At 42.1% G+C, this 12,115-nt stretch overlaps 3 protein-coding genes across 3 annotated transcripts; all 3 read left to right on the top strand.

Moving 5' to 3' along the window:
- The first annotated feature begins 50 nt into the window (after positions 1-50).
- LOC108116568 (protein zerknuellt 1) lies at positions 51-1,322 on the top strand. Its single transcript, XM_017228508.2, has 2 exons — positions 51-154; positions 219-1,322. The coding sequence occupies exons 1-2, from the start codon at positions 68-70 to the stop codon at positions 1,197-1,199; spliced, it is 1,068 nt and encodes a 355-aa protein (XP_017083997.2). The 5' UTR covers positions 51-67; the 3' UTR covers positions 1,200-1,322.
- A 5,027-nt stretch (positions 1,323-6,349) lies between these two features.
- On the top strand, positions 6,350-7,356 carry LOC108116593 (tetratricopeptide repeat protein 12). The gene is made up of 4 exons (XM_017228539.2): positions 6,350-6,453; positions 6,505-6,777; positions 6,828-6,950; positions 7,019-7,356. Exons 1-4 carry the CDS (start codon positions 6,350-6,352, stop codon positions 7,200-7,202), a joined length of 684 nt encoding a protein of 227 aa, XP_017084028.2. The 3' UTR covers positions 7,203-7,356.
- Positions 7,357-10,089: 2,733 nt separating this feature from the next.
- On the top strand, positions 10,090-10,992 carry LOC108116569 (protein zerknuellt 2). Its single transcript, XM_017228509.2, has 2 exons — positions 10,090-10,177; positions 10,239-10,992. The coding sequence occupies exons 1-2, from the start codon at positions 10,118-10,120 to the stop codon at positions 10,947-10,949; spliced, it is 771 nt and encodes a 256-aa protein (XP_017083998.2). The 5' UTR covers positions 10,090-10,117; the 3' UTR covers positions 10,950-10,992.
- The last annotated feature ends 1,123 nt before the right edge of the window (positions 10,993-12,115 follow it).

Consider the following 12,115-nt stretch of genomic DNA (forward strand, 5'->3'; position numbering starts at 1 on the left):
GTTGATGTTTGCTTAGGACGACAGATCATTCCACTTTTGACAGTCCAGTCGACAGTAGCAGAAGAAGATGTCATCCGTCATGCATTACTATCCAGTACACCTGACCAAGGTGGGCCCGTATCCAGCAGTTCCTTCGGAGGCCAAATACAGTGATGTGAGTACTAGGACTTAAGCTCAAATCTTGGGATCAAGTTGATTGGTTTTTATTCCCTTTTTAGTTGATCTATGGCCATCATCACGCTGTGAACCCCCTCAGCCTGGCTCCCAGTTACAGCCAGATGAACTCCAACCCCACCACACTAAACGATCATTGCTCCACGCAACAGCTGCACCAGCAGCAGGTGTCCTCGGATGAGAACCTACCAACCCAGCCCAGCCAGGACTCGCAAAGGGTGAAGTTGAAGCGATCCCGAACTGCCTTCACCAGTGTCCAGCTGGTGGAACTGGAGAACGAGTTCAAGAGCAATATGTATCTGTACAGGACGAGGAGGATTGAGATTGCCCAGCGGTTGTCTTTGTGCGAACGCCAGGTGAAGATCTGGTTCCAAAACCGTCGCATGAAATTCAAGAAGGACATCCAGGGACCCCGCGAATCTAAGGCTAGTGCCAAAATGGCCCAGCCCCAGGCTGAGCAGAGTGCCCATCGCGGAATAGTGCAGCGCTTGATGTCCTATTCCCAGGATCCCAGGGAGACATCCGCTGCAGCAGAAAAGCGTCCTGTGGTGGCAGTAGCTCCCGTGAATTCCCAACCAGACTTTGTCCAAACGAAGATCAAAACCGAAGTAGCACCAATGATCAACCACAGCAGCAACAACATGTGCTCCAGCTCCGATCTCAGCGAGATCTTGGAGCACCTGGCTCAAACTACAGCTGCTCCAACAACCAGCATTTCGAATCCAGGACCCTCAACCAACTCCAGTTCCACCACCACTTCTGGGCACTATTCCTACAATGTGGATTTGGCCCTGCAGAGCATCAAGCAGGATTTAGAGGCCGCCGCCCAAGCCTGGTCCAAGTCGAAGTCCGCACCACTTCTGGCCACTCAGTCCTGGCATCCTAGTGCCCAACACCAGATCCCTACGAGCGTGCATAATGGTCCCTCTATGAATTTGTCATGGGGCGAACCTACTGCCAAATCCAGAAAGCTGAGCATTAGCCACATTAATCCCTGTGTCAACAGCTTCAATTATCCCAATTAATCAGGAGTCTATCTTGTTAGTTCATTTAATTAAACTTAGTTCTTAAGTCTTGTTAGAGCTAAGCAACCGTCTCTGGCCCTTGGACGCAAAATTCTAACGCAACTCAGTGACTTAAGCCATGTATTATTAGATAATCGAACAAATTAAGCATATTTTTTTTTTTAATATTTTCCAACCTATGTGTAAGAATCATATATGATAAATAAAAAATTAAAACAAAATAACTTTATTTTATTTTTTTTGAATTCTTTAAAAGATTTAGATCAAGACTATTCTCAAGTCTTGCCATATTTCAAGGGGAAATTATAATTATTCTGATACATTAGTTAGCTAAAAGAAACTTGCACAAACTTTATTTATGTTACAGTTTTTCCCTCATCAATCCTTTTAATACCCTTATCCTGCAAAGGATAAAACAAAAAAGGGAAAGAAGGAGGGTTAATTTTTAGCATTTAGCTGGTGTCCCAGTTGTCTTCGGTTTCACTTTTGCATTTAATGTCCCATTGCGGGCGACTTGAGGTCAAGTCGAGGAATTTCCATTGCATCGCCCATCTATTAGGGCCCAGAAAAGTGTCAACCGCATTAACTCGGACAGGTCCAGCCCCATTCCCATTCCCTCTCCCAATCCAGATCCGGCTGGATTCAGGTTCAGTTTCAGTTACAGCCCGCCGGACCGGGTACCGTTGGTCATCTTGAGCGGCGGACGTGGAGTGTTAGGATTTGATTTATGGACATTTAACCGCACACATTACTTGCTACGGGCTGCGGTGGCTGGCCAGCGTCTTGCAGCGCGGAAATGCGGCACTCAGCCTCAGCTCGAAGGAATTTCCACCAGTCCCTCTACTCTATACCATCCCATCCATCCATCCCTTTGGTCCTTGGCCCTAAGGTGTGGAGTGGAGTGTAGCGCTGTGTGTGTGGCAAATTGCTTCCCCTGGGAGGAAATTGTCGCTCGCACTTGCCACAGCCCAAGGTCTCGCAGGACATGCACTTTGAAAAATAATTGAGGACATTAATATATATATCAGCAACGAAGTTTGACTTAAGAAGTACTTTTAGTTAATCCCTATAACTTACTTAAAATATAAAAAATATATTTTCAAAGTTTATTTATCACTAAATTATTATTATTTTATTCATACATTTAATGCTCATTTCTACAAAGGGCTCATAAAAGACCTGACTTGCAAGCAATCAAAGAGCTCCAATTACATGTTATATTGAGAATTTAAATAGCTGCCTCCTCATTCACTTACATTCTTAAAGTTGTGGGTCATTTTTAATAGTGCGCCCATGCGGAAGTCACGGGTCAAAGGGGAGGACCTTCCGCAGGGGTGGATCCTTGGAATTTTCATGCGCATTGTTGACATTTCCTGACATGTGGTCCGGTTCGCCTCGGTTCTGGTTCTGGTTCTGCTTTTGGTTTTCGCTCGGCTTGCCATCGCCGGGAGCATGTCCTGCACATGTTTCGGGGCTGCCATAATGAATATAGATGCCGGATTCGAGGAGCGTGGGCGTGGCTAATCGCCCGGCAATCAGAGGCAGCTAATCAAACTCGCATAAAAAGCCAACAGCAGGAACAAGTAAACAACTCTCCGCGGGCCAGCTTCAATTACGCGAAATGCCAATGTAATAAACATGTCCAACAGCGCACAGATTGTTCCCATTGTTCCAGTTAGCCAATTCCTAAGCTCAATCATTCGCTCGGTGGCAACATTGCGGTTTTATTAGCCGGAATCATTGATGACAACGACAACGCCGCAGTCTTGGCCTGGTCATAACAATAAATTCCGCAGCCGCATTGGAGGCTGGGCGAAAAACATTTCAAATTGTTTCTTGTTAATTAAATTAAATATTCACTTGGGAGTCGCACGCCCACTCCACGATGCCCAACCGCAGCGTTTTGTAATTAGATTGAATCTATAATTTTTATGGCTAATCGCCTTTTGGAAGCTTTTGGCTTTCAACCGAAGCTCACCCCCAACTCCTTTGGCTATGAATTTTGAATTCGCGGCTAAGCCAAGAGAATGGAATCCTTGCGACAGCCGAGCGAAATGTATTTTGTGTGCAAATGAAATGGCTTTGCTAAGAAATCCACTCTGTTTTAGCCAGATATCTTGGCAAGTTAATTAAGCTGGTTATTTTGAAACTAAGGTCTAACGAAAAGGTATCTTATTTGGAAGAAAATATACTTTTTTATGTATATGTCCATTGAATCTAGATTCATTATTTAATAAAAATTTACGGTAAAGAAATTTCAAGTTTCAAAACGACTCAGAAGAAAACTACCAACGTGGAACGTGGATTTTAGGAAACCGAAAATGTATATACTAAATATATAAATGGTAAACTCTAAAGTAAACTATTTCAAGCTCCACATTCAGCATCGCCTATAAATTATAAAAGTCTCGGCCAAAAACGCTTCCAACAGTATATGGCTCATCCTTTTTAGCATTTCTATGCCCAACTGTTCTCTGGCCAATTTGGATATTTTTGGCACGTTTAAACGTTATGACATTTCACAGACGTGTTAGTCCCTCAACGCCACCGATATGGCCAACACCTGTCGTATAAACAAATCGTGCCGAGCCCGAAAAACTTTCCCTCCATTCCACATATTCCGGGCTTGTACTGTTTTGGCCCACAAAAAAAGAATATGCATATGCAACTGTTCTTATTTTGTATTCCACGGAAGATTGTGAATGCGTGAAAAAAATCACTTCAAAATTTGAATGCCAATTGCCAGGAGTTGGGGACGGCAAGGTAGTGGAGCATCCTGTGCCCCAAAATGGAATCCTTGGGCTAACAATAGAATTTTTGGTTGCCTCAACAGGGACAAGAGTCACTCGGGTCGTGAGCCGTGATGTTGTTGCCAGCATCTGTTGCTGAATTTATTTCGACCTTATGGAGTCTCTGCAACTTTGCATTGAAATTTAAACAGCAGTTGAGATGACCATGGAGCTAGTGGCAGATATTTCAGTGATTAGTCATGCTAAATGATTCTTATTTTATCTTAATTTAGTTATTTTTTAACTCGGAGTACAAAACGTAATCTAATTTAACCTTTAACTAACTCCAATGAGAGAGTGTGACAGATTGGCCTTTAAACAATGAGCCAGCTTGGACTGCACTTCCCCTTCCATTCAGTCACTTGTAATTCAGGTTGATTTCCCAATCCCCTCCCCGCCCCATCGAACTGTGCCCATTTCATGGATCATGGATAATTCGAGCATTTCCTCAACCCTCTCCAACAGCTGATACGCATACGCAGCATATGCAAGTGACCTCTATGCATGGGCTTGGGCCGTATTTATGGCCCGTTGGTTGGTATATTTTTCATCGGTCTAAAACCCATAATTAAATTACGTGAAATTCATTTATAACAATTACGTCGAAATGGCAATCTATGCTGATGATGCCGCCAGGCGGCGAGTCGTTGCCGCAAGGAGCGTTACCAACTTTGGCCAACCGACAGCCAAATTCGTGCTGAATAAAAAATGCGGTGCGTCATGTGAGCAATTTGGTGTCGTTGTCGTTTGTCCATTTGCTGGTTTGCCGGCAGGAGCGAAATGGTGCCACAACCAGTTCAGTCCTCCTTCTGCCGCTTCCTTCCACTGCAATTATTTATCCCCGTGCATTTTGGCCCCGCCTCTTTCCCCGCTAACGTGGCCAAGAGAGCCCGGCGCTTAAGCATGTCCATGTCCGGTTGCCACTCGGCTGACTGCGTGTGTGTGTGCTGGCCGGGCTCCTAAATGCCTGGCCCACACGACACAGACACATATCCGCCACCCAGCCAGGATCCTTTTCTCCACCACGCCCCTGAATGCAGCACTGCAGGTAATGTCCCAGCGACATGCACTCCCAGGTGAGTAGAAGGAGCGAGAGAGATGGCTACGAAGCACTGCCAGAAATGATTATATTTGGTGAAATGGAGAAATGTTATTATTACAAAATTATTTCTTCTGAAAGCATCTTCTAAATGTAACATATTTATTATATATAACCTATATTAGCCTTTTAATTCATTAAAATTTATATTTAGAATAGAAGAAATGTGGCAAAACTATTCCAACAAAGAGTCAAAACATATTGAAATTATAACCACTTAAACAAATTTAGAAACCAGAAGCATAATAAGGATATAAACATAACAAGAACCTAAAAAATCCTTAACCTGAGAAAATCAAATATGTAATATTATTTCAAATAATTTCGAAATATATCTTTTCATATAAATATAATTAGTTTTTTTTATAATGTTGTAGGTTTATTTATTTATTCATTTATCTAAGTCTAACAATTAGTTAAAACTAAGAGCTAACATAGGAGGCTAGGCTAGTAGCAATAGCAGCTAAGGTCTTCAGCTCGGCTAAATTAAAATATAAATACAAAATATTACTAGGGGAAATGTATAGCTAATTCAGTTGGACATTAACGTTTCGAATAATTTTAAAAATGAATAATTTAATATTCTTTTCTCTAAGTGCAGAGCTCTCTGTACAGCGGAGGGAGGTTTGGGGGTACTACGTTCAGTTGTGTTGAGATTGCGGCTCTACTATTATTAGATGCCATTATGTTTTATAGTCTATAATTGATCCTTCGAGCCAAGCTGAGCTGAACATGCATTTGCGCATTTCTTTATCTTACAAATTGTATGAGATTAAATGAAAAGTAATGTGAGCGTGAGTATGACTATGGCTATCAGCCGGAGTGGCAGTTACAGGGTATGCAGGTGTGTGTTTCGCTACACCCGTAATCATGTAAACGATTCAACGCAAATGACTGGCGAAAACGTAATACAATGCATATAGCTTTATAGCTGTAACTTTTCTGCAAAATAAATATTTAATCAAAGTCTTAGAAACTTGGAGACCAAGAAATTTTAGTACTTAATCAATATAAATAAGTATATATTTAAGCATTTAAAATCACTCAAAGAACAATTTTATCGATAGCCAACAAACACTTTTTGACCATATTGCTAGGCAACCAGTTGGTTATGGGCAGTAAATAGTGCAACCCCAAAGTTGCCACGCGATTCGTTTGCCCAGCTGGTAAACAAACATTCCGGACAAACAAAACTCCGCAGCGGTCTAATCAAAAGCAAATATTTATTTGAATCCGCCGGTCATTACTTAATAATTGGGAGCATGTACTCCCTGCAGCACCCGCAAATCGATGAAAGCTTTCTGGACTCCGAATCAACAGTTGAGGAAGTGGTCAGGTTGCTGGAAAACCTTCAAGTTCCAAAGGAGTAAGAAGGAAATCAGATCTCTTACAAAACGTTTTAATTATTTTTATCTAGGGAAGATGACGAAGGGCAACAAAAAGTTGAAAAGAGTCCCAAAACTATGAAAATGACAGAGGAAAATTTTATAATCACTGAAAGGAAAAACTCTTCTACTGTTATTACTGCACCCGAAGATAATGTTTCCAAGGAAAGATCAAGGCCTAGAACTTTCAAGCGTTTCGACAGGACTAAGGATAGATTTCCCTTTATGCGTCAGGTGGAAATGGATCTGGATCAGCGTTCTAAAGCTCGCTTAGAAAGAGAACGAGTGGCCCAAAACTTTCGAAAGTACGTTTTTTTGGAGTATTCTTCTTAAAGTAACATAATTTAATATCCAGATTAGGAAATGCTGAGTATCGAAAGGGTAACTACGAAGCAGCCATGCACATGTACACCGAAGCCATTGAAAATATCCGGGACAGTTACATCCTCTACATAAATCGAGCTCTCTGCTTCATCAAGTAAGCCAATTAAATAGAAATTCCTTTTGTATAATTACCGACTGACGAATACCCTTCCATCCCCACAGATCTGGCAAATTCAAGCGGGGCATAGTCGACTGCGATTTCGTTCTGAACAAGCTGGATGAGAAGAACCTGAGGGCGTGGATGTACCGGGCCATGGCCTACAAAGGCCTCAAAGACGAGTCCAACTTCGAGAACTGTGTTAAATATGCCCAGCAAATTCAATTCCAAGCAGATGGAGTTCATTGATGATTTCCTGGAAAAGCTAAAATAAGATTTGGGAGTGGATGATGAATATTTAGGGATTCGGAATCTTCGGCAATGCTTTTAAAGTAGGCTAAGAATAAGTTCAATCTCACCCTGAGTAAGACGTTTCTTAAACTTTAAGATGATTCTTTAATATCCATGTTACTCCCAGAATTATCATAACAACCCGATTATACAGCTTATTTCCAGCTTTAAGCCAAGAGCATCCTCGTCTGGGGTTTAAAACGCAACCCAATCCCCGCAGAAACTTCAAGTGTTGTTTACATATGACAGCAGGAGTATCGTGTTTGGTGGCTCAACTCTTTCGATTCCATTCCGATGCCGATGCCATTCAATCGAAGTCAGGCACACAGGGCACATCCTCTGCTGCCCCATCCGCCGCTGCAACCACCCTGGATGAAGGCAAACAATTCGATGGCGGTAATCAATCTTCCTTCACTCTCTGCCAGCTGACAGCTCCGTGGTGTAGAGTCAAATTGCGATCTTTGTTTGTGCCGGGTCCGGGTTTCGGGCCAGGACAGCACAAGCAGACCGTACACCGTAGACCGTACTGCGAGGAGCTGACATTGGCATGTCTGAACCACTCAGGAAAAATATATTCTATTATAAAAATAAATTATAAATTAATTTGATTGATTTGTTAGTGATGAAAATTTGTATATAGAAAATTAAAACTATAAAAAGGTAATTTTTTAGAATAATAAGTGATTTTGTAAACTATTTAAAACATCGAATAATCCGCAGTTTTATTTTCCCATTTATATATCGAAAGCCTGAAGGGTACTAGCCACCTTTTAAGATCGATTTGAAACTACGAACTATATGTATAATACTTAAGAAATCATAAAACAGAGGAAATTGTAAAACTAATAAATAAACAAAGTTTTTGTAAGTGCAGATTTGAAAGCAGGGCTATGTCGGGCGGTGGAGCATGAACCGGGGGTTGACTGTTCCATTTATGCGTGTCAAAGGTTGCGTGGCACAGGCGGAGGGCGACAGATTGAAGCCGAGGCAGGCGACACAAATGTTGTACTTGTCACGGTTGTTGCGGTAGTTGCATCTTGTTCTTGGGTGGGTGTGGGTGTGGGTGGTTCAGGGGGCATAGGGCAGAGGATGGTGCCACAGGGAAGCTCCAAATGAGTCGTCCCACTGAGGAGGCACCAAATTCTTATCTACTCATTAATCCTTTCCGTTTAACGGAATTATCTGACAGTTACGTCTCCGTTTTATTCTATCTGAACAATAGGAAATCGCTAAGTATGGAATATATATGGACATGTAGGGCATCAATCAATTGTTTTTCCGCAATTCATGGAATGTTTTTATTGCTTAATTTCATGGTTTTATGTCAAGCGAATCGGGTGAAAATATTTCAATTAGAAATACATTAGCCGATAGCTGATCACAGGATGAGATCGAAATAATTATCTATTATTGTCATGGCAATGCATCCAAAAATAAATATGTGAAGGCCGTCCTTATGTATTCATTCCACATCTACAACTTTATTCATTTGGTTAACCAATTTTTCTATGCTCCTATGCTTGCCAAACTTTATCGATAATGAAATTCCACAAGTTTCTATCATTGGCATAATCAAATAACTAATAAAAAGACATGACTCCGTGACAGCTGACGATGAAATATTGTTCACAAAACATGGCAAATCTAATGTGATCCGAGTGTCCTCATATCCTTCCCATGTGACACAACACTCTGGCCGAGATGGAAAAGCTGCAGGAAATTTCAATATGCTGGAAATCACTTTATGATGTGATGACACCAATTTATCTGAGCTCACTAAGGAGCACGAGCACGAGGAGCCTGCCGCTGTGACCACAAAATTGTTTAGCCAAATGGTTGGTTTGGCCTGTTGGCTTCATATCTTAACCTTCTAAAAATGTTTCGTACAATGTAAAGGGAAATATTGTTAAAATAAAATAATATCCACCATTTTAAGAGATATTTTTCATAAATTTAGAACAACCCAGCGGAAGATTAGGCTTCCCTTCAGATCAACCGATCTTCTGGGATCCAGATCTCTCTTGGGAGATTTCGTTTTAGTTGGACTTATGTGTTCCCTCGTAGAATATATAGTTTTAGTTTACATAAGCCTGGACCATCGTAAATCTGTGCTATATAGCACGTAGCTCGGGTATGTAGCGGACTTTTATAGCGGGTGATTGGATTAGCCCGAAGTGACAATCTTTTTATGGGCAGGGATCAGGGAAGGATCGGATCGGGAGGTTCTTCCTTACTAAGCAGGTAGCTCAACCCTTAGATATTCATAACTGTTGTGGAAAACCCCGGGGAAAACCAAAATCTTTCCCGTTCATGGCCGATCTTTACCTGGTCGGGAGTTTGGGGTCTTCATTGGCCTGCGACTAAACAGGGTTGAGGTGATCACATGTAGGTATCGCTTTGGATCTCTAAGATGGTTAAGGAACAACTTAAACCGAACACGTGGCTATATTTTATTTGTATATAAAGTTCCTTAATACTAATTACGTAAAACTTAACTACTAATAAATATTTGCCCCTTTATATAGTTCAGCAGATCCTTGCAAGCCAAATCTCCGAATTCGTTTACTCCGAACAATGAGGAGCCAGGACTCCTGTCGCCCGAACGTGACGATAGCCAGAATAGTGTCGGGTTCTCTGGAGCCTGAGACTTCACCTTGATTCGGAGCCGGGCTCAGGGAGACGCGACATCTACCAGGCCAGACCAGCCGTCTGCGAACTAGGAAGTGTCGCCGGCGGGACAGGTAGGCCCCTAACCGATCCGTTACCTAAGCCAGCTGAGGTATATAAGCAAATGGGATGACTCCAGGGACATCTAGTTAAAAAACACAACTGAAAGCGAACAGAAGCAAACAATACTGGGCTCTTCTAGAAAAATGTTTAACATTGAAACTGAAAACTACTTCGTTGACAACTCTTCAGTTAGCGACTTCGTGGTAAGTTCGAAATGGCTCAATAGATTTTGAGTGAAACTAAAAGGTTTGTAATATTTTTTAGATGTATCCTTGTCTCGACTTAAACGCAGAAGCAGCTCCCCTAACTGTAACCAAGTCCTTGGAAAAGTCCAAGAGATCTCGCACTGCCTTTACCAGTCATCAGCTTATCGAACTGGAAAGGGAGTTCCATCTCAATAAATATTTGGCAAGGACTCGCAGGATAGAGATCTCCCAACGGTTAGACCTCACTGAGAGACAGATCAAGATCTGGTTCCAGAATCGCCGCATGAAGCTAAAGAAATCGACCAATAAGAAAGGGTCCAAAGGAGCTCTGACCGCGACTATCTCAGCGGCTTCCCATTCAAGCGAGGATCTCTTGGAGGACGAACAGATCGTGGAGCGCCTCCTTCAGTATGCCAACACAAACGTGGAACCCGCTCCAGTGCAGCAGGAGGCTCCATTTTTCTTACAAGATGGTCACATCACACCACCCTATCAATCCTATGATTACCTCCAGGAGTTCTGTCCTGCCCCAATGGATATTCCCCAACAGTCCTTCAGCGAGTTCGATTCTAATTGGGGAAGTACTTGGTTGGGTCTGGAACCATCTATTCCCAACCAAGGAAATTTCATAGAACCAAATAAATCTAGCTACCTCCAGGAGCAGCCAATGATGCAGAATTTCTGCTGGGACTCGAATAGTTCTGCTTCGGGTTCTACGGTTCAGGGGATATTTTGGATGTCGATTATGACTTTATTCAGAATTTATTAGACTTTTAAGAATATTTCGGGTTTAATTTAATGTAATTAAGACTGTACATATACCAAGATCATTGATATTGAATTGTAATATATTATTTTATAGATTTGGTGCTAACCCTTTGGCTAAAATAAAACAAAATTCATGAAAATGACAATTAGTTCATTTGAATCCAGAAAATTACTCAAATCATATGTGGTTTTAACTGAGCTAAAATAACCACAAAACGTATATAAAGCTTGTGAAATCCATAAAAATGGAAATACTGGAATTTAATTCGTTTTCGTTAAGAAGGCTTCTTTGAGTTTTCAACTTTTTCCCGAAAAACCAAAAGGAAAAAGTACCCTAGATAATATAACTTGGCTCAGTAAATGCTTTTTGTGGAACTTTAGAGCTCTTTTAGAATGAAAGCTCTTTTTTCAGCACTCTATTGTTCGTGACTCCAAACACCCCTCCCCTCTTCCAGCCTGTTGTTACGAATGGGGCAATATTTTTACACCTGTAGTGACACTCGTGTGCATTAAAATCCGCACATAATTACGTACTTTTGCCGCCGACGACTGGACGGCATGTAGTGGATTGGAGGAGATTGGAGAATGTGGCAAAAAGAGAGCGAAGAGGTGGCCGAAAAGGCAAAAAGCATGCCACCAAAGATTGACAGCGTGATGGTTAGACAAGAGAAGAGGCGCCCAAAACAAAAAGAGCGATGAGCAAAGCGAAATGTCAAAAATACCCGAAAGCCAAAAAAGCCGGAGAGCGAGAAGAAACTCCCATCTATGGCTTTTTCTTTTTCCTTCTTCTTTTTCGTTTTTCTTTTCATTTTTTCTGCTGCTGCGGAATGTGTAAATAACAAAAAACCAAATAAATTCCGTCACAAGCAACACGTTCGCGTTGGAAGTGGAAAAAAGCGAGTGAGGCAAGAAAACGCTACGGAAATGACGGCCCAAGATACAGGGGCTACTGAGCTACACGACCGCAAAGATACAAAACCTAGTGAAGTGCCGGCCAATCGGAAGGCCGGAGACTTGTGCGCCGGTGTGCGTGAACTCCACCCCCTGGGCACTACGAGTAATGGCTTTAGTAACCAGTTTCCAGATGGCACCGCGCATGTGCCGGCCAGGAAAAGCGTGATGGATGCGGTGGCTGTCGCTTAGGCCACTCCTTGCCAGTGGAGTCCA

The sequence above is a fragment of the Drosophila eugracilis genome, unplaced genomic scaffold (assembly GCF_018153835.1).
Source record: "Drosophila eugracilis isolate 14026-0451.02 unplaced genomic scaffold, ASM1815383v1 contig_1438, whole genome shotgun sequence".
Lineage (NCBI taxonomy): Eukaryota > Metazoa > Arthropoda > Insecta > Diptera > Drosophilidae > Drosophila > Drosophila eugracilis.